The sequence below is a fragment of the Sceloporus undulatus genome, chromosome 8 (assembly GCF_019175285.1).
Source record: "Sceloporus undulatus isolate JIND9_A2432 ecotype Alabama chromosome 8, SceUnd_v1.1, whole genome shotgun sequence".
NCBI lineage: Eukaryota > Metazoa > Chordata > Lepidosauria > Squamata > Phrynosomatidae > Sceloporus > Sceloporus undulatus.
Window position 1 is genome coordinate 32,325,961 of NC_056529.1, and position 21,885 is coordinate 32,347,845.

At 44.5% G+C, this 21,885-nt stretch overlaps 1 protein-coding gene across 1 annotated transcript; it reads left to right on the forward strand.

The window, feature by feature from the left end:
• The first annotated feature begins 436 nt into the window (after positions 1 to 436).
• On the forward strand, positions 437 to 21,174 carry LOC121914301 (glucagon receptor-like). The gene is made up of 14 exons (XM_042437623.1): positions 437 to 539; positions 9,385 to 9,509; positions 9,903 to 9,999; positions 12,817 to 12,924; positions 14,786 to 14,907; positions 15,087 to 15,193; positions 16,136 to 16,292; positions 17,299 to 17,458; positions 17,851 to 17,911; positions 18,629 to 18,698; positions 19,531 to 19,619; positions 19,715 to 19,853; positions 20,146 to 20,187; positions 20,592 to 21,174. Exons 2-14 carry the CDS (start codon positions 9,435 to 9,437, stop codon positions 20,661 to 20,663), a joined length of 1,299 nt encoding a protein of 432 aa, XP_042293557.1. The 5' UTR covers positions 437 to 539; positions 9,385 to 9,434; the 3' UTR covers positions 20,664 to 21,174.
• The last annotated feature ends 711 nt before the right edge of the window (positions 21,175 to 21,885 follow it).

Here is a 21,885-nt window from a genome sequence, read left to right on the forward strand (position 1 = left end):
CTCTCTCAGCCTCAGAGGATGGCCACGGCAAAGCCTCTCTGAAGAAACGTGCCAAGAAAACCCCAGGATAGGAAAGGACTTGAAGGCATGCAACAACAACATTGCCTTTTTCCATCGGACCTGTGTGCAGTTGCGTTTCTGTTGAATTACAAGGATAAAAAGAAGGGATCATTGTGCAGAGTGAAAGAAAACACACGAAGACAGAGAGAGGGAAGAGACTCTGCTCTCCAAGGTTGCAACCCATTGTGGGAGAAATAGAAATCCTTGCAAGAAACAAATGAAAGCAAGGGTCCTGCAGGAAGGCTGAGAAGTGGAGCAGCTCCCTCCCTCCATTCACAATTTCTTTTCTTGCTTTTGGCCCCCTCCTTCCAGAGAGAGGCAGGCAAAGAGTGGGAGGAGAGGAGATGCTTGCCACCCTTCTGCCTTCCTTCGCAGAAGCAACAGGACTGTCCTTTTTTTGGATGCTTTCAGCTCAAAAGCTCCAGCCAGACAAGAAGCAGAGGAGGAAAAGCAGCCCTGCTCTTGGGACCAGCAGGCAGGTAAGACCCCTTTCAAGGATCCCTCTTTCCCCAGATGATCTAGGAAATCTTCTTGGAGGAGAAGGCTTGAAGGTAGCATCCATCACCCCTCTTGGAAGCCCCTCTTCTATGTGAATGTCAGAATAATGGCAAAGGGAAAGGCTTTTCCCCCAGCTACAACAAGCCCTTCTTATGAGAGATCCCAGTATTTGGGTCTGGAGGGTCAAATCCTATTAGCATTACAAAAGACCTGCTCCTTTGGTCAACAACAGCTGCCTTCTTTTTGGGAATCTCTATGGGTCAGAGACTGTTTGATGCATACCACTGCCTGCATTTTGGGAATTGCCATGGGTCAGGCATTCTTTGATGCCTACAGCTGCCTGCATTTTGGGACTCTCCATAGGTCAGGGATTGTTAGAATGAGGTTCGGCTCTTCCAAATGACCATCACATCACTGGGCATCCCAGAGACATGTGCATGCCAAGGGAAACTGGAGTGTTGGACTACAATTCCCCACTTCCCTAGCTTCTGTGGAGATTCTGAGACTTGTGGTCTGGCACCTGTGGGCATCCCGGAGACATGTGCATGCCAAGAGAAGCTGGAGTGTTGGACTATAGTTTCCCACTACCCTAGCTTTTCTGAGAGTTGTAGTCTGGCCCTTGTGGGCATCAGGGAGACATGTGCATGCCAAGAGAAGCTGGAGTGTTGGACTACAATTCTCCACTTCACTAGCTTTTCTGAGAGTTGTAGACTGGCACACAAGGGCATCAGAGAGACATGTGTGTGCCAAGAGAAGCCGGAGTGTTGGACTACAATTCCCCACTTCCCTAGCTTTTGTGAGGATTCTGAGAGTTGTAGTCTGGCACACAAGGGCATCAGAGAGACATGTGCATGCCAAGAGAAGCTGGAGTGCTGGACTACAATTCCCCACATCCCTGGCTTTTCTGAGAGTTGTAGACTGGCACACAAGGGCATCAGAGGGACATGTGTGTGCCAAGAGAAGCCGGAGTGTTGGACTACAATTCCCCACTTCCCTAGCCTTTGTGGGGATTCTGAGAGTTGTAGATTGGCACACAAGGACATCAGAGAGACATATGCATGCCAAGAGAAGCTGGAGTGTTGGACTACAAGCGTTGAAGGTGTTAAGTTGTGGGTTACTACAGTATAGGATCTGTAAAGGCTTAAACTGAGCTGGTGAGATTAGACAAAATTCAGCCTCAGATTTTTCTGAATGAGAGAGAGAGACCGAAAGTAGTAAAGACTAGTGCATCAGAATATGAGCAAGTGTGCATCTGAGCATCGCCAGAGTGACTTTCCTTCACCCAGGAGCAGAACCGTTGGCCCTACTACACCAATGGTTTTTAGAGAGGATTTGGCTTTTTAGTTGAAGGCAGATGGTGCCTAAGTAAGTTTGGAAAACCCTGGTGGCCCTCCAAGCTCTATTCATCCAAGTCTCTAAGGGAGACCCAAAGACACCTGAGAGACACCCATCCAAACACCTAAATTTATTAATTAAATTATTATCACACCATTTATCTCTGTTCTGGTGGCCATTTGCAAAATTTTGGTGGGTATGTAGTAGACAGAGTGAGCATGGTGTAGTGATTTGAGCATTGGACTATGACTCTGCAGACCAGGGTTCAAATCCTGAGTCTGCCATGTATACCCACTTTGGGCAAGTCACACTCTCTCAGCCTCAGAGAATGGCAATGGCAAACTGCCACTGAAGAAACTTGCCACGAAACTCCGTGATCGGATTACCATAAGTCGAACACGACTTGAAGGAACACAACCAAGAACCAAATGTAGTGGACAGAGGAGGCCCCATCCACTGAAAGGTAATGGTTTGAGTGTGGGACTATGAATCTGAAGACTAGAGTTCAAGTCCCTGCTTGACTATGGGAACGCACCTTAGGCAAGTCACACTCTCTCAGCCTCAGAGGATGGCAACGGCAAACCCCCTCTGAACATATCTTGCCAAGCAAACCCCATGATCGGTGCACCATAGAGTTACCATAAGTTGGTGGTGACCTGAAGGCACATAACAATAGTGACCATCAATGAAGCACCCTCCAAATGGCTATGTTGGCTGGGGATGATGAAAGCTGTAGTCAAACACATCTGGAGAGCATCAGGCTGGAAAAGGCAGGGCTCGAGTGTTGGACTAGCTCTGCATCATTGCTAAAAAAGAAAAAAGACATGTGTGGATGCACTTATGCATGCATAAACCACTAAAAGGATTCTGGCCCTTGAGTCGGCTATTATTGCTCAGGAAATTATTGCCTCCCTCGCAGAGGAAGATAAAACCCAAGGGAACTTGTTGGATAGAAATATAGAAATTTAAGCCTGAGAGAACATTAACACACGCTGGGAAGCAAGAACGACTGAGCAACGTTCACATTAATTAAATACATTTTGCCCATAATACCTGGCAGGCAATGTTAACATTAATGCTATCCGGTTTGTAATAAATCCTTACCTTATTCCATTTATTACATCAATTTATTATATCAAATTATCCCACTTCCTTCAAGGGGCTAAAAAGGCATTCAGGGGTCTTCCCACTGCTTGCCATGTTTATTGTTGGGTTCCTACAAGTCGTTTCTGACTTACAGAGACCCTAAAGCAAACCTGATGCAGGGTTTTCCAGGGATGAAAGTCTGTGGCAGCATCTGCACTGCAGAAATGACCCAGTTTGGCACCACTTTAACTGCCACGGCTCCATGTTAAAGCAGTTAAAATGGTGTCAAACTGAATTATTCCTGCAGTGTGGATGCAGCCTGCCACTCACCCAAGATCACCCCGTGGGTTTCCATGGTCGAGTGGGGAACTGAACCCTCATCTCCGGAGTCCAAATCCTATGCTCAAACCACTACGCCATGCTGGCTCTCAAGCTCACAATTTTATCCCCATACAATATTGTGACTTAGGTCCAAAACACACTGCAGAAATAACCCAGTTTGAGACCGCTTTAACTGTCCTGATTCAATGCTAGGGAATTCTGAGAACTGCCCAACTCCCCGACTTTCCTGCCAGAGTTGTGAAATAATCATCTCCAAACAGGGCCCAGCTTTGCGCTTAGAGCTGGGCATAGCAGCTACTTCAGGCAGCGGATTTTGGGTGGCATGCAAGGGCAGCAAATAGCTGTTCCATTTATTCTTAATGTGTTTCGACTCCAAGGGTTTCGACTACACTGATGGGAAAGCCTGGAATATCTCCAGGTTACCATGATCTGCATTGACTGCATGCTTGTCTTCATGATCGCCATATATACCAAGGTGGTTTGGGAGAACTATTCACTCCCTATTGAACTCACTCTGGTGCAATGAATCACAATATGTGAGGCCACATGGCCATGGCCAATCTGGGTTTTTTCCTCTCCGCCTGCCATGTGTGCAAATTTACATATTTCTAAACTACTCCCTCCTCTAGCCTCACACCAATGTTACTATGGAACGTAGTCCATGCACATGTCTATACACATTATTGAACTTTCAGGCTGTGGGATTTCAAGGTGCGCTTAATGCTTTTTCTGCTTGCCATGTATTTTACTTCATTTTTGGTCCAAATTGCTTTCCTACTTCTTAGGGCTTCCATCCAGTCTAGTGTTCATAAGATAAATACAGATCAGGAATCCCATTGAGAATCGAAGCCACAACCTTCCCCAACTAGGTGCCTGTCAGATGCTTTGGACTACAACTCATATGCAGGCTGAGAGATGATGGGAGTTGCAGTCCAGCACATAAAGAAGGCATCAGATTGGGGGATGTTGTAATCTGGATTCAGTTTGAAGTGAATGACTGTTGCATGGGTGTGTTTGTGAGCCTGCATGGATGTGTGTGCCATTTGAGATCTGAATAGAGAGGCGGCAGAAAATAGAGATGCAGAATGAGGCTGTCGGGAAGGTTTTAGGGCCTGCTTTAATTTTAAAATCTAATGAGGGATTTGAAAAACAAAGCATTTGAAGAGCCTTTATTATAGATCTCTCGGTGCTGGTTGTAAGTAATAAGCAACAGTGGAACAACTGTCAAGCCAACAAGCATTACTCATAACTCAGCTCTGTAGTCCTACCTAGACAGATTGACATGAGCATCACTGATGATCACTGATATTACCTCTGAGTAAGGAAGGACTGTCAGTTCCATTGAAAGCAAGGGGTTAGCTGTGATCCTGTTGCAAAACCAGACCCCACCGGGTGAGATTAATGTGTGAGTAAGCATGTGTGGGACTGAGTTCTTTTTTCATCACAGTCTTAAGTGACACCAATTTTAGTGGGAGTTCAAATGCATCAGTTCTTCCTTTGGTGTGTTTGTTCAGAAACAAGTTTGTTCAGAAACAATCATAGGCATCATTAGGAGGAGAAAGGAGAGGCTCTAAGTTAGGTTTTTTTAAGTACGCTCGTCCCTCTGCATTCGTGGCTTTGACTTTTGGGGATTTGATTATTCATGGATTTTATTAATATGTTATCTCTAGGAATATCTAGAGTCCTGAGGAAGTAGACTAGGAAAGCTCCTGCTGCCAAGTTCTTTCTTTCCATTAGTCCCAAAGGTGTTACAAGATCTCTCTAAGTACTGATTCTACAGACTCACTTGGCTATATCTTTGAATAGGTTCTCCAGTGCAACTCTGTGGTCAACTTTAACCAAATGTTGCACTGAAGGATCTAATTCCTAGGATCTAACTCCACTTCTCTCTAGGCATTTGTAACTGCCCTGGGTTTTTCCCTCTCCACCTACCATGCGTGCAAATTTACATATTTCTAAACTACTCCCCGCCAGCCTTACACCGATGCTACTATGGAATGCAGTGCACACACAAGTGAATATCCCAATTTTCTGCTCTGTCAAAGCCAAGTAACAACTGAATTGGTGAAAACACTGAGTTGGGGCGGGGGGGGACTGTGCATGGTACAACATTTTAATGGTATTTTTCAAATTCAACACCCAAAAATACATTACAAACAGCTACAATATTGGGGGAGGAGGGGGAAGCAGGTGCAGCAGAGTAAATTTGTTTTACTCCAAACAGTAGGACATCTCTGTTTGATTTGCAGCTTCAGTCAGTGTGTCTGACATGTAAATTAGCCCTTGGCTAATAACAGGGTATGAGGGCAAAAGAGCTATTTCCAGGAACCTGGATCAAGCTTTGTGTCGATGCTCTTTCAGTTTGCGCTCGGATCACCTTTTGCAGATGGCTGAGTGCTGGCTTTGCTAATGGGAGATTATGTGTAGATCTGGTGGGGAGCCTGGAACAATTCCTTTTCTAAGAATACAGTTCACACAATCTCCCTGCTGGCATAACCGCTGGCCAAGTTACCTGGATGATCCAAGGGGCTGGAGTCCAGAAAAATAACTTTTCCAAGCTCTAGGGTGGAAGGAGGACTCATTCCAGAGATCTGGTATCTCTGGGCATCTTTAAAGCTCTTTTGGGGAGAGTGGGTGTTAAGCTCATTCCTTTCAATTAAAGTTGATGGGATTGCGCACACGTTGCCAACTATGGACCCAAAAGATATCTGAAGAAAAGGCCCAGCAGTTCCTCCCTCATTGGGTTGAAAGAAACAAGACGGAATCATTAGTTTGTTTATGCCATGGTCCGCATTATATGAATTGCAAAGTGGAAAGGAAGCCACATAAACAGAAAGGCTGCAGTCACTTCTCTCAAACCTTATATTTGAAACAGATAGGCAGGAAAAAACAGCTTCAAGCAGCCTTTTCTGAAGCTGGATTGAGTCCTGCCAAACACACTGCTGACCCCGAAGTCAGCCTCAATGTGGATGAACCACATAAAATAAATGCAGCTTTGAGCCACAGTGCTCGCTCTGTTAATTATTTTTCGCTTCCATTCTGTGCCTGTGCATAATCGCAGAGACACAAGAAGGCCATGTTCCTCTGTGCCTGTGCATGATCACAGAGACACAGGAACAACACTACAAAGGCCATGTTCCCACCCACATCCCTATGACCCTACATATCATCGCAGTGACACCATTCACGTCACTACCAGGTGCTAACCGATATCATGGATGCCATGTCAGCTGTGTGGCCCACACTGGCACTAACACTGCAATCTACAGGCAAAGCGGGCAGCGCTACATTGCTCCATTATGCCCAACACAGAGAAATGCTGACAGTGCACAGAGTTAATGATGCGCAGGTGCATAAGAGCATGGAGAAAATGGCATTGGAATTTGAGTGGGAATCCAGCTGGGAAGTGAAAGTCAAATCTATCACTTTTCACTGACGTAGCATCCGGTAGGTGAACTTCCAACGTCCTTTTATTCATACTGCTCATGCTCTTCCTCTCATTATATAGCCACACCTCCTAATATGCGTCCCTGCTACAATTCATTCACACAGAGAAATATGAACCTTTTTTGCTTAAGAAGCATATTTCTAGTCAGTGCATTCAGATGTACCTGCAAAGATTTACCCCAGGTAAATTGCATTCTGTCTGGAGTCAATCCCGCTTTGAGACAGGCAGAATTGAATCCAGTTTATTTTAACTGTCTGTATCCCCCTGAATTCACCTTAGCAGTTCTGACATATTTATTTATGCATCTAGTACATAGTGGTCATAGCACAAGGAAGTATAGACCAAGGATGGTTAGACCGGAAAGTGGCTAAGAGAAAATATCAGGGAACCAAAGTTTCCTTTATTGCTCAATTCTGGTTTGTTTAGCAGCAATGGCTGATCTGGTTTCTCTTGTGGGAGACCTGTTTGGGATCTTCCTTGCATATGTTTGAAATGCCACCTTGAGCATTTCTTTGCATGTGTGTGACATTGTATCCTGAGTACCCAGATTGTTGGGCGCAATTGGCTTACACATTGCAAGCCGCTTTGGGAGTGCTAGTTTACTGATAAAGGGGATATATAAATGTACTTGCTATTGCTATTGCTGTCATACTGCTGTTCCTATGCAGCCTATATTGTGGTGGCTGCCATTAGAAATCCTAGTGCTGCAAGCAGGATTCAGGAAAGGAAGAGGCACTAGGGACCACATCGCAAACATAGGGTGGCTAATTCAACCCATACAATGAGGAAATAGAAATAGTAAAAGAATTTTCATACCTGGGATAAAATGTTGGATAACAACAACAAAACATGTACAGACTAACTGCAGTTCAGAAACACAAGCCTTAGCAAAACCAGAAAGTTTTCTTTACATATCGGCATTCATCAGAGCATAACATTGCTGTCGGGACTTAAGCAACGTTGGGTTTCATAGCGTATTAAAAACATTGAGCAGTTCAGACATGTTCACATGCTCACGCCCCGTTCATCTTCACACCAAAATATTCCCTTTTGCAAGGGATTAACTTTTCTTATAATGCTTCAGGAGATTTCAGATGGTGATAGCAGAGGATTCCAGACGGTTTAGTGTCCGTGAGTGGCGCTGGTGTCAAAGATAAGGCGCACACCATGACAAGATTTCCCTGTGGGATTTGGCATAATCCTTGAGACTATCGAGCACATCTGTCTGAATTGCTGTATTGTTACTGGAGATAAGGCACTCTTCAGAGGCAACACTAGAGAAGGAGAGATGCAGAAATGTGCATTTTATTATTTCCTCATTTTGCTGCATGATTTAATGGCCATATTGGAATTTAAAATGAACCAAAATATTCCTGAAACCCTAACTTTTTTGTTAGGGCGGCTTGTCTTGTTTTGGAGAGGCAAGGAAGCCCATCTCTTGGCCAGCAGAAATGGTAATCAGCTTCCGAGGTTTCCAGAAGTCTTGAACATGATGCACTTTGGAGCATATCTTGTTAACAGTGAGATTCAAAAGCATGAGTTGTTCCATGCTAAAAAGAAAGAAAGCCGGGTGGGAGTTTGGGGAAGAGTGCCTAATGAGTTATAGCACTCTCTGTTCCTTTTCTGTACTTGGGGGGAGTTGCAGCACAGATAAGATGATGGAGAATTATGAGTCAACCCTTCTCTTCTTCTTCCCCCATAGTTTTTTTCATCAACCAAAGCTGGATCTAGGAACCATATTGGCTTCAGAGAACAAAGCTGGCTGCATATTTATAACTCAACCTGACCCTTTTGTTTTGTGCCGGCTGTTTGCTTTGAAGGGTCCTTTTGAGTTAAGATGGGATCTTGCTTTGCTTGAAGGATCATTGAAATCCTTTCTTTTATCCAACCAGCCCCCATGTTATACATATCACTAACGTCACAGTTATATAACGTGAAAGCAGTGTCTACTAGTGCAAATGCAGCAAGGGGCAGAATCTGGAAACAATACTTTTCTCCAGGGAGTCAGTGGAGTGTCAGGCGCTGAATTCACTCTGAACTCGAAAGGAAATATCTAGAGTTCTTGTTATAGTTATGCCTGCTGGAATTTTGTAAGTTCTTTGGCATTGTATTGCTTTGCTTCACCTTTTAAATCCTTTGCTATAAGCCCCTAAGTTTTACCCTTGACTTATCCATGGATCATATCAAAATCCATAATTTTGGTCTCAAAACCTGCCCTCAACCTATACATGAGGTCGATTTAGAGTCGAATATGTACGGTATATATGCCCTTTGGGGTCCTGCCTTTATCCTCCCACTGAGCCTCATTGCACTCACACCATCCCTTCAGTATTTTAAAGGGAGATAAGGGAACGCCACAACCCATTTCTACCCAAAAGCAGATGTTTGAGGAACAATGGTGTCACCCCTCTAAGGATGTCACCTGGTGCAGTCCGCATCCCATGCATCCTCCTAGTGACACCTGTGATGAGAACTATTGCTAGTTTCCTTGGTGTCCTTTGGACCAGGGTAAGTAAGCCATCATTGCTGTCCCTGCCAGTCAGAGTCAGGCTTTTATGTCAGTTCTGAACATTATCCAAAGGCCACTTCAAACTTTTTCATTTCTCTTTCCATAGGACCATAATTTGCCTGTGACATCCCTGCATGCCAAGGACTGCAGCTAACCATGAGAGCGGCATTTCTCTCGCAGTGTGCAGTGAAGCTAATTCATTCCCTCTGGCTGAGCCTGATCTTCATGGAGGTAAGAGCATCAAAGCAACCAGAGGATGAAGGGGATGAAGTATTAGCCCAAACTAAATGGCTGCAGAAGTTATTGCCAGCACTAAGAAGTTGCCTTTGGAGAGGGCAAAGAGTGGCCTGGTCTCCTCAAACTCTCAATTTTGTTTCCTCTTGAAGGAAAAAAGTGTCACTTCCTTGTTGCACCATTCTAGAATAGCAGAACTTCTGTATTTTGTTTTGGATCGCTTGCAAGCCGCTTTGGGTCCCATGCCGGGAGGAAGGCAAGGTACAACTTAAATAAGTAAGCTAAGCAGAAGGCGATTGACCAAGCGAAGTGTCACTGCTTTAAATCCACATGATGGTAATGGTGGTCCATTACATTGTCTTTCATTTAGGCGGGTCTATTTTGTTTCAGAGCTGTAGTGCGAAGGTTTTGGAAAAGACACTGGCACAGTGGATGCAATACAAGGATGAATGTTTTAAGAAAATGGCCAACGATCCCTATCCCTCGGGTGAGAAACGTTCTTTTCTTTGTTGATGGTTGCTGTCTGTTTTAAAGTAGTAAGAAGATAACTTTGAATGTCAGAGCAGAGAACCTTAGATTTGGAAGGGACCCCAAGGGACATGTAATCCAATCCCTTGCCATGCAGGAATACACAACTATCATATTTCTGAAATCTACCAATCCAACCTTTGTTTAAAGACCTCCAAATAAGGAGAATCAACCATCTTCAGGGGAAGTCTGTTCTGCTGTCCAATAGCATTTACAATAAATAAGTTCTTCCTAACGTTTAGCTGGAATCTCTTGTCATTTGAATCCAAATTACCATATAAACCATTTAAATCAGGCATACTTTCAGCTGCATTATACTACACTTACTGTATATGATCTCTGTATTGCCAACCCAGCACAGAGTAAACTGCTTAAATGTATAAACTGTCCCCTCTAATATCCAGGCAAGCAGAGTGAGGCACTATATGTATGTATATATGTATGTGTCTGTCTGTCTGTGTATATATAATGTCACATAAAAGCAAGAAATGCAGGAACCCAAAACAATACAAGACGATTTCAGAGCAGCATTGAAATCAAATGGGGGGAGTCATAAAGATCTCTTTTCTTGTCATTTGAATCCAAATTACCATATAAATCTTTTCAATCAGGCGAAACGTCAGGAATAAACCCTTCTAGAACATGGCCACATAGCCCGAAAAACCCACAAAACATTATAGTCATGAGACACATTGCAACGAAACAGAACAGTCCTCTATGGATTGTCTGAAGCAAAATAAGGAAAGAGCCACTTTCACCTTCCTTGGGAGGGAGCTCTATGACTGACATTAGTTGTTGTTGTGTGTCTTTGGTTCTGACTTACGGTGACTCTAAAGCAACCCTATCATGGGATTTTATGAGGCTGAGTGTGTGTGATCCAAACCAGTGGGTTTCCATGGCCGAGCGGTGAGCCAAACTCTAGAGTCCTAGTCCAACGCTCAAACCGCTATGCCACACTGGCTCCCAAACTAAAAGGGGCTTGTCTTGAATATCTTTCATTGTCTGGATGGTGGGACATGTAACAGTGTCTGTGTTGTTGATCAGAAATGAACAAGGAGGCTCATATCAAAGGTCCCTCTGATGTGATCCCTCAGATCCGTTGGACATCAAAGTGTTTCGGCCTTTGTAGGTCAGAAACAGCACCTGGAATTGTGCCTGAACTGTACACAACCCATCGGTCAGTACTTTGAAGTCGATTTATACGTATGATGATCGACAGCAATACAGATAAAGTTCATGATTTAAGACCAGAGGGTGAGATGGAGATTAGGAAGAGAAGAGGGAATTGACTGTGCTGCCGTATTATATTTGTAAGGTGAAGGAAAATTTGTAAGCCCTGGGGGTTGGAAAAGAGAGGTCCCTCTTCTAACTTGGAATATGGCTGGATCTTCTGCATTTTTGTCAGAGGTCCTTGTTTGACTGGCTTTCCTATCATCAACAGAAGGACTAGGGCTGCATCCGCACTGAAGATGCCAGCCACAGATGCTGGCGAAACGTCTGGAATAAACTCTTCTAGAACATAGTGATTCATGAAACACAGACTGCAGATGAATTGCTATTAAATGGATTTCGCTCATTTTCAAATGGGGGCAGAAACAGGGTCAAAGTATGGAAGAACAAGAGGGATCTGGAAACAGAAAAAGTTGTGTTTCGGTTGAAGCCGAGTTTGGGAGAGAGTTATTTTTGGGACAGCCATTTCCAGCTTCAGCGTCTTGAGATCTCTAATGAAAAAATTAAATCTTTCCAACCATTTTTCGAAGCTCCGGGCTGAAGCTTAGCCCTGAAGGCACAGGGCTTCTCGAAGTTACAGATCTGCTGCTCTGCAGAACTGCCTCCAATTTTTCCCCCTCTGCACACAAATCTTCTGCTATATTTATACAGCATTAAATTTTATGAAGACACCGTCATCTATTCCAGACACTATTGCAATGCTCCTGGAACTTTTCACTGCTTGGGAAATACTTGGGAGCCAGTACCAGCATTAAGGCTGCTCAGAGAGGGCATCCTTGCCTATCGAGAACAGGTGCTTCTCTTCAGTCTTCCTGTAAGGCATAATAATCTGAAACCTGGCTATCACTTTCTTTATTTCATGGCTATCTCTGAAAACAGCTCCCACCTTTGCAGATTAGAATAAAAGCCTAGAGATAGAAGAGAGTTGGGAGGTAAGTAGTCCACCTCTCCATGTCGGATTCTGGCAGTGCATAGTCCAGGAATGGGACTATATATGCCTGGATACCTCCAGCAAAGGAGAGTCCACCACTTTCCCAGGGAGATCATTCCACTGTCTAGCATTTATTTCTCATTGGCATGTTTTTCCTAAAGTTTAAGTGAAATCTATGCATTTTCCATCCACTGGTTCTATCCAAGAGCAATGGAGGAGAATAAGTTTTCTCTCTCTCTTCTAAGGCAAGAATGGAAACTTTTGGCCCTCCCTATGTATTGATCTGAGAGACAGTGTGATGTAGTAGTTTGCGTACTGGACTATGACTCTGGAGACCAGGGTTCAAATCCCCGCTGAGCCATGAAACCCATTGGGTGACCATCTCCCGGCCTCAGAGGATGGCAATGGCAAACCTTGCCAAGGACCTTGCCAAGAAAACCCATGATAGATTCACCTTAGGGGTGCCTTAAATCAGAAATGACTTGAAGGCACACAACAATAACAATGTATTGATCCATAGGTCCCACCCAAAGCTTTTGGGGGGATGCTTTTGGGTACTCTTTCTACTCACGTTCCCTGGTCAGCTAACCAGGTTTTGCATCTATTTTCTTTCAGGGATCTTTTGCAACCGAACATTTGACATGTATGCATGCTGGCCGGATGGGAGCCCTGGCGCCATCGTCAATGTCTCCTGCCCTTTCTATCTGCCCTGGTATGAAAAAGGTAAGGTGGTTTGTGAACTCGAAGGCTTTCATGGCCGGTTGTGGGTTTTTATATTGTTTTTTAGATTTTTTTAACATTATTATTATTATTATTATTATTATTATTATTATTATTATTATTTAATCTGTGAGCCGCCTTGGGTCCTTCTGGAAGAGAAAGGCAGCATTTAAATGAAATAAATAAATACATGCATACATACAAATCCCAGGATTCTGTAGGATGGAGCCTTGGCAGTTAAAGCGGTGTCAAACTGCATTATTTCTGCAGTGCAGATGCACCCAGTGACAGCAGGCTGAAGTCTGCATTAGCTGGAGAGAAGAGGAATTTTAGGGAACATTGCTGTCCTTAGTCCTGAAATAGCTCCTGCAAGACTCGCCCACTCTATATATTGTACAACAGCAGTGTTGATGCAAAGGACACCAGAATGTCACAGCGTTGAGCCATGGCAGTTAAAATGGTGTCAAACTGGATCATTTCTGCAGTGCGGATGCAGCCAGTGAGGTCAAAGTGCCCGCCTGGTCACAATCTTGAAATGAAATTTGAATGGATGAGGCTGCCAAGATTTCAAATTTATGTCCTCTGGGTGCTGTGATTATGGCACCAACCATTCTTGGATGTTCCTTTTGGAAATACACAATCCAGCTGTTACTCAGTATTACAGAAGACTCAGGGGGACGCCAATTGCAAGGACTGCCATTTTAATGGATCATTTGTCGATTTATTGGTTGGGTACACATGTATCCCACCCTTTTTCCATTGAGTTCAAGATGGCATACATTGCTCTTCCCTATGTTGCCCTGAAAGGTAGGCCAGGCAAAGAGGGAGACAGGGAAGCCAAGGACACCCAGTGAATTTCACAACTCACTGGGAATGGGACCTGATCTAAATCTTTACATCACAGTGTCCCTCCCATTTGTTGTAGGTGTTCTCCTGATGTTATTGAAACATGCAACACTGCCTGGCACCAAGTTGGTCCATTTTGTCCAATGCTGGCAGGAGGTTTCAGGTTGAGTTCTTTGCATCTGGAAAGGTTCAGGTTAGGTTCTTTGCATCTAAGAGCTAGACTAGGACCATCTGCACTCAACGCAGGCACAATTTCTTCTCCAAAAAAGTAATGATGGCACTTCTTGGCACCCATTCATAGCCATTAAGCACAAGATCCAGGTTTTAAATTGTCCATTCTCCCATATAATGCTGGACCCAATCTGGCCAGTAGCCACGTTGGCTGGGGAGTCTGGGAGTTGCAGCTGAAAGAAGTAATTTTTCTAGAGCTCTGTCTGCACTTTATCCAGGAAAACATCTTTGTCTGCCAGCTTGTACATTCACTATGGATGGCTCTTTGCTTTCAAATGATGCTTGGGACTAGTGTTTCTGTGATTTATTTCTGTGCGCAGCTTGCAGGGTTTGCAGTTTGCAAGCATCGCTTGGAGGCTGCACCATCTTGTGGCCATATAAGGTACAATTGGTGTTGCACAGATCAGTCCTCCTAGGACATATTCCCTACAGGTGTTTCAGTCTACCTCTCTCAGACTGAGTGGAGGGGCCAGGGGCAATCCCCCCTGACCACAAAAGGTCACATGAAGCCCACAGGCTGTGGCATGCCCATCTTTGCCCAGCTACTTCTTCCTATGCTGGGCACAGTGTTCCATAGAATCATCGAGTTGGAAGAGACCACAAGGGCCATCCAGTCCAACCCCTGCCATGCAGGAACTCTCAATCAAAGCATCCCCAACAGATTTTAAACTTAGTATCGGTTTTGCAAATGTGTGGCCTACTTGTGAACAGCTCATGCTGGTGCATCTCCTGCCAAGGGGGCAATGTCTAACTTCCAAAAGCCAAGTCCGGATTCTTGTGCTTTCAGTGAAACATGGGCTGGTGAGTCAGAAGTGTGGGCTCGACGGCCACTGGGTGCTGGTGAATGGGACGGAGCTGTGGAGGGACCATTCCCAGTGCCTGGAAGAGATGGAAGCGACTGCTGAAGAGGTGAGTTGACCCTTGAGAAAGCCAGAGTTGCCATCTCTCTCCGCATTCTTGCCCTCTCTGCATGCCTACTTAGGTTGCCTGGATGGTTGAATCTGTGGATAAGGAATCCATGGATACAGAGGACTGACTGTATTACCTGTCGGATTCATGCTGATGGACATTTTTCTTCCTCTGTACAGGAGGGAGTCCATCGGTTGATGGTCAGTTTCAAAGTCATCTACACCGTGGGCTATGCCCTGTCCTTGCTGGCACTGGTCTTGGCTCTTCTCATCCTCACAGTCTTCAGGTACTGCAGTCATGTCTTGGGCTAGCTTAATGCAAAAAGCCCATGAGATGGAGACAGACATTTCTTCCTCTTAACGCTTATGGTGTAGCTCTGGGTAGTTGTGTAGGGTTTGTTTTGCAGAGGTGCAGAACATGTGTGGCTTGCAAGAAAGTGAGGCTGGAACCTTCTGGATGGTTATGTGTGTGCATAACCCCAGATTACATGCATATTTTTTGGATGAGGATGTACTTTTCTGTTCAGGGGGTATTTATTACGCACAGTTTCTACATACCTAGGAGTGTTTCTGTTGCCATTTACTGGCCAGGGAAGCACTGCTCGGCTGCAGTTCAGTTCTTGGCCATTGAAGGATTAGGGCTGCATCCGCACTGAAGATGCCAGCCACAGATGCTGGCGAAACGTCCGAAATAAACTCTTCTAGAACATGGCCACATTGCCCGAAAAACCCACAAAATTAAAAAAAAAACACCTATGGATGCTGGCCATTAAAGCCTTTGACTTCACATTAAAATAAGAAATGTTTGTGATAGAGTTAATAAGTTTAATAAAATAGATAACGAATATGTAAGATTGTTATTGGGTAATGTATTGGAGGGTATTTGTGGTAGATTTTAGTGATAGTTTCTTCTTTGCATGTATTGTATGATATTTGTTTGTGTTCTGGATGTGTTCAGTAAACTTTCAAAAATGCAAACGTAGGTTAGCACTCAGATAATTCAGTAAATAGGTTCAGGCAGAAGCAAACTCCTGCAGCCTCTCTAAGTTGATGTGTTCTTCCTCATTAATAACTCTTTGTCATCTGGAGCACACTCTGCTGTTGCTTGGCCCCACATGCTTTCACCTGCACAATATTGGAGGGTAGGTGGAAGGATGGCAGTGGGAGCAGAGAGCATTCTGCCTGACCAGTACCAGGAGCTAAGTATGGCATCTATTTTGTTCCCCTAGGAAACTTCGCTGCACACGGAACTACATTCATGCAAATCTCTTTGCTTCCTTTGGGCTCCGGGCCCTTTCCGTGATCGTGAAGGATGCGCTGATGGAGAGGTTGTGGAGGAGGGAGGTTTTCCAGGTGTCTGACTGGGAGACCTTGTGGAGCCATGAGGCAAGTATGGTGGGTATATAGATCATTCCTGAGAGGACATCTTAGGACTGTAGCTACAAAGCGTAGGAGGAGGTCTCTTTCCGACTACATATAGTTGGCCCTTAACAATGACATCTGAGACACTGCTTCATATGGACAGTGGAACATCTTCACTTGGAGAGTGGCGGAGTCTCCTTCCTTGGAGGTCATTAAACAGAGGCTGGATGGCCATCTGTTGCAGATGCTTTGATTGTGAACTCCTGCATGGCAGAATGGGATTGGACTGTATGGTCCTTGCGCTCTCTTCCAGTTTAATGATTCTATGATTTCTCTGTATCCATAGATTCTGCATCCACAGATTCAACCATCCATAGCTTACGCACATTTTTAAATCCCCAAATCAAGCCTTGATTTTGCCATTTTATATAAGGGACGCCATTTAACCATGCCATTGTATTTAATAAGACTTCAGCACCCACAGATTTTGGTATCCATGGAGGATCCAGGAAGCAAACCCCAGGGCCCTGAAAAACTTCTTAAACTTTGCAGAAAAAAAGCTTTGTAGTTTTTACTGGAGTACCCATAGAAATCCATAGAAATGTGCATTACCGCGTGTGTGGCTACCCATCCGATTTGCATGCCTTCATGTTAACTGCCCCAACGCCTGAACTTCCTCAGCCCTGCTTCTCCTATTTCTGCAATGCGGGGATAAACCTGGTCTATCTTACAAGCCTGATGTAAGACTAAATAATGGCAAAACAGTTTATCAGGCATGCAGTGTATCTGTTCCTGAACAGTCTACAAGTGGAGAAAATGGACATTTGAGTGCTCCTGTATGTCAAAACACTAGCAATATCCTCAGAGCTTGGAAAGGTTCATTTTTAAATCTTGGTTGACAACTTCCAGACCTCCAACCCCTTTCCCAAGCTCGGCGCATTCATGTGTCATGTAGGCAAGCTCTTCTGCATGCAGCCCACTCATAGCTGTTCTTTTTACCACCTCTTTCTATTTGGCTCCCTTCTTGCAGGTTGCAATCGGTTGCCGTGTGGCTCAGGTCACGATGCAGTACTGTATTTTGGCCAACCACTACTGGTTTCTGGTGGAGGCTGTCTACCTGTACAAGCTTCTGATTGGAGCCGTGTTTTCAGAAAAGAACTACTACACCCTTTACCTTTACCTTGGCTGGGGTGAGTTGGGATCAGGGTGCGAAACATGTCCTCCAAATAGGACCTAGTGTCAATCATGCTTTCCCTTCCAACCCATCTCTCTCACTTGGTCAGGGACACATGTTCTCCTTAGAGCGGAAGCAGCCCCAGGGACTCCTCATTTGGATCAAGGCACTGGCACATTGGGAGGAACTAAGGCTACTAAGCATTTTTGGCTATCAAGTTTGCTGGGTGTATTTATTTATTAATTTGATTTCTATCCCACCTTTCTCCCAGCATGGGATTCCTAACTCTTGGTTGTATTGCTTTCTTGACTGGGGTGGGTTTTATTTTTTGCAGGGCTGTTCTCTGCCAGTAATACAATGGAGAGAAGCTCTCTTGCTTTATAACTGCAGGGTATATTTGTCTTGCAGGGACCCCAGTGGCCTTTGTCGTGCCATGGATGGCTGCAAAATACCTGAAGGAAAATACAGAGTGAGTGAGATGCTGCTGGGTCCAGAATGGGGAACCTTGAGATATATGGGGCACAATCATGTCACCTGGGATTCTCTGGTTGACTATGTCTCCATATGCGCCAGCACTTCCCAGATGAAAACTGGGACAAGGATGTCCACAGCAGCTTCAGAGTGTGGTCTGGATGGCAAGTTATTAATGAGGAAAACACACAAATTAGGAGAGGCTGCAGCACCGTGCATTTGCCTGAATCTCCTCTCCTCTCCTCCCTGCTAAGTTAACTGACTACAAACTACTTTTGTACTTGAATACAGGTGCATAGCCCAAGTTTTCAGGAATAGTGTAAGGAAAGCTAAAGCTCAAAATGAGCTGAGACTGGTTAGCAACCAGAAGGGATTTTCAAATACGTTCAAAGCAAAAGAATGACCAAGGAAATGGTGGGGAAAAGCTAACAGATCACAATGAAAAGGCAGTAACAGTTTTGCTTCAGGAGAGAACTGGGCACTGCATTAGCGGAGACCTTGGCAAGGAATCCAGATTGTAAATAAGGATTAATACGGAATTAGTCAGAAATTCCTCTAGTTCTAATGAGTTTAAATCTTCAGGTCCATATGAATTGCGTCCAAGAGTATTGATAGTGCAATAGCATTCAATCTCTGTTCTCATAGAGACGCATTTGTGCTTCTTCCATTCAGCTAGTTTAGTAACGGTGTGGTTTTGATCCCACTTGTGCTGCAGGTGCTGGGGGGCCAATGAGAACATGGCCTACTGGTGGATTATTCGCATCCCTATTTTGCTTGCCTCCGTGGTATGTACTTCCCCTTGTTATGCTGGTCAGGGTCACAGAGCTGGCTGCAGAAAGGACGGGTTGGAGCTTGGGAGGGGACCTCTGGGACCACGCTTCCCCAAACGACCGTGTTGTCTGGAGGATTTGGGGAGCTGTAGTCCACAGAAATCACTTTTCCAATCTGATGGTAACAAGCTTCTAATACTCTCAGCTTTGAATTGGGACCAGTTGCCGCTTCCATTGCATGGGACCTGCATGTTCCCTGGCACTGCATGGCTCATCTCCCCTTCAGTGCTGAGGAGGGAAGAAAGAAGCTGGCTGCATCCAACATCCTTGGGCACAGCTGATAGAGATGCTGTTGTCCACCTCAAATCTTCCTTTTCTAATATAGCTTCATAAATACCGTATATACTTGACTATAAGTTGACTCCATGTATAAGTCGAGGGCAAGTTTTGGGGCCAAAATTATGGAATCGTGGATAAATCAAGGGTAAAACTTAGGGGCATTATAGCAAAGAAACTAAAAGATGAAGCAAAGCAATACAATGCCAAAGAACTTACAAAATTCCAGCAGACATAACTCTTTGTGCTTACTCTTAAGGCTGGATGGATGAGAGAGTAGGGGGGCTCCGTGCTTCACATATTATACTCTTGCCTTGCCTTTCACCAGGGGATAGTTCCTGGTTTTTAATACGAGTTAAAGTATAATTCTTACATTGACCCATGGATGTCGGCTCAGGTTTTTGGGGGTCAGTTTTTTGAACAGGGAACCATCTTTTGTGATCCTCTTTTTGAAGGGTGTTAACTACCAAGAGCTTGAATAACCTTGCTGTGTGTTTGATCTCCCTCTCAGATCAACCTGCTGATCTTCATGCAGATCCTGAAGGTTATCGTGGCCAAGTTACGAGCCAACCAGAAGCATTATGTCGACTATAAACTGCGGTGAGTTTGAAGTCCAGCTGACATTGCCCACAAAGAAAGCTGCTGTTAGGTTTCCAACTGTGTCCTGACCACCTTCTATTCTGTGTTCCTTCCAGATTAGCCAAAGCCACCCTGACCCTTGTCCCCCTCTTTGGGATCCATGAAGTGGTCTTCATCTTTGCCACAGATGAACAAACTACAGGAATCCTGCGTTACATCAAAGTTTTCTTCACTCTCTTCCTTAACTCCTTCCAGGTAAAAGTTTATCTTGGATTCTATATGATTCCACAAAGTTATAAACTTCCACCATCCTTTGTTGCAACAACTGAAGGAGTAACTTTTAAGGGTCCACTGAACAATACTGACAAGAGATAATGGCTATTTAAGCACAAAGAGGACCTGCATGTTCATGGAAGTAGGATGCATGAAAGAGCAGTGCTTCTCAATAGGGCTTAGGATCTAAACCACGATCCATCAGAAGTCATGGCCTACCCTGCTGCAACACTTATTTCAAACTCATGCCGTTTTCCCCTCTCATTTACTACAGGGTTTCCTGGTTGCTGTACTTTACTGCTTTGCAAATAAGGAGGTAGGTAATACCCATTCACTGAGCTGATTTTGGGGCCTGTAGCTGGGCTCATCTTGAGCAATGTTTGACAAACCCTGCACCACAGCCAGGTAACTTTCCACCTTTGGAAGGAGTAACAGCAGAAAGCAATTATTGGGCTTCTGGTTTTGGTGTGCACCTTCAAGTCGCTTCCGACTTATGGAAACCCTATTGCGGGGTTTTCTGCGAGTGTGAGTCTCCCAAAGTCATTCGGGTTGTTCTTGACATATGAAGTTGTTATTTAAACTTCCAATGCATGTTTATTGGTCAGTTTCTGGCTCTTTCAGTACCCTGGAAGCAAAGGGTGCTGGACAGAGAAGAAAAGTCTGCTTTCTATAGGATCTAGGACAAAAACTAACATGATGCAACGTTTCACTTTTACCCAGGTAAAGTCTGAAATGAAGAAGAAATGGCAGCTCTGGAAACTGGATCACCCAGCTCTCTGCTGCACTCAGTGAAGATGAGGGGGGTGGAAATGCTGCACACCAGCGCAGGGGTTTGTGCATCCTCTGCCAAGCTCCCCTTGAAACAGCAGCTGGTTCTCTGTCCCATGATGGACTGCTTCAGGCAGGCATGGGATTGCCTTGGGATGACCGCCATCAAGAGCTGTTACAATCATAGTTCTGTTTGTAGGCCAAGAGTACCATTCAGAAAAAGGGCCTGAGGTGACTGTTGCCACTGGCTCAAACTTGGAGAGTCATGCTACTGAGCAGAAGCATAAATGATGTACCAGCCATGCTGAAGGAATGATGGCAGGTGCTTGCCTTAACCTCTAAAATGCACTGTAGACTGATGTGTATGTATCATATATCTACACACCAAGAACTGAGGACAGTCCCATCTGGACTGAGTTTTGACCAGGTATGATGGGCCTTAGTAACATCCTCCACCAGCTGGCCACACTGAAGAACAGCTACTATTGATACTCACACTTCTCATATATTTGATATTAAAGAAACACAATCTCTTGTTCATGGTTTGGTCTTCAAAGCATGCAGGTTAAACAAAGGAAAAGATCCTTCTCAGTCCTACTTCTGGATACTGCAGAGCACACAGGAGGCAAGAAGCCAAGACTGGTTTGCCACCAAGTGATCATTTCAGCTGATATAATCTGCTCAAGGCACTTCCAACTGAAACACCTCTTTACAGATCCTAGAATACACCTGTAATGTTCAATGTGTAATTCAAAGTTCATCTCCAAAGTGGACAAGCTCCTTGTGAGAACCCAGTACTCTTCTCAGTGTGTTTTCACACCTGCAAAATTCAGCAGTCGCAGTCATTTCTCAGCGAAAAGGTTCCAATGCCTCTCTTTCCTGAGTTGCACCATTAAACCAGGGAAAACTGATTTCTTTCTCTGTACATCCTGATAGTCTCAATTCTTACACCAGCAGTATGGGGCAAATTTTGCATTTAAACCAGCTAGGATCACAGCAGCTCTAAAGCACAAACTGTCTTTGCTGCTCCACGGTGGGTGATATAATAAAGATCTCTTCCTCCTATCTTATACAGCAGTAATTCTCAAGCTGTTCTAAAGAGCATACTACTGTGGTGAGAAGAACTGAATGGCAGCTTATTCAGCTACAATGGTGGAGGCAACTACCAACTCTAATGTGCATTGATTGATTTCTCTCTGCTTGCTTCTCCTGTTTAGAAGCAGTTAATGTCCTAAGGGAAAGAGTA

Excerpts from the sequence above, each read along its gene's own strand:
- LOC121914301 (XM_042437623.1), top strand. The coding sequence starts at position 9,435 with ATGAGAGCGGCATTTCTCTCGCAGTGTGCAGTGAAGCTAATTCATTCC. Across the intron at positions 9,510-9,902 it reads TGAGCCTGATCTTCATGGAG|AGCTGTAGTGCGAAGGTTTT; the intron begins GTAAGAGCATCA and ends ATTTTGTTTCAG. Across the intron at positions 20,188-20,591 it reads ACTGCTTTGCAAATAAGGAG|GTAAAGTCTGAAATGAAGAA; the intron begins GTAGGTAATACC and ends ACTTTTACCCAG.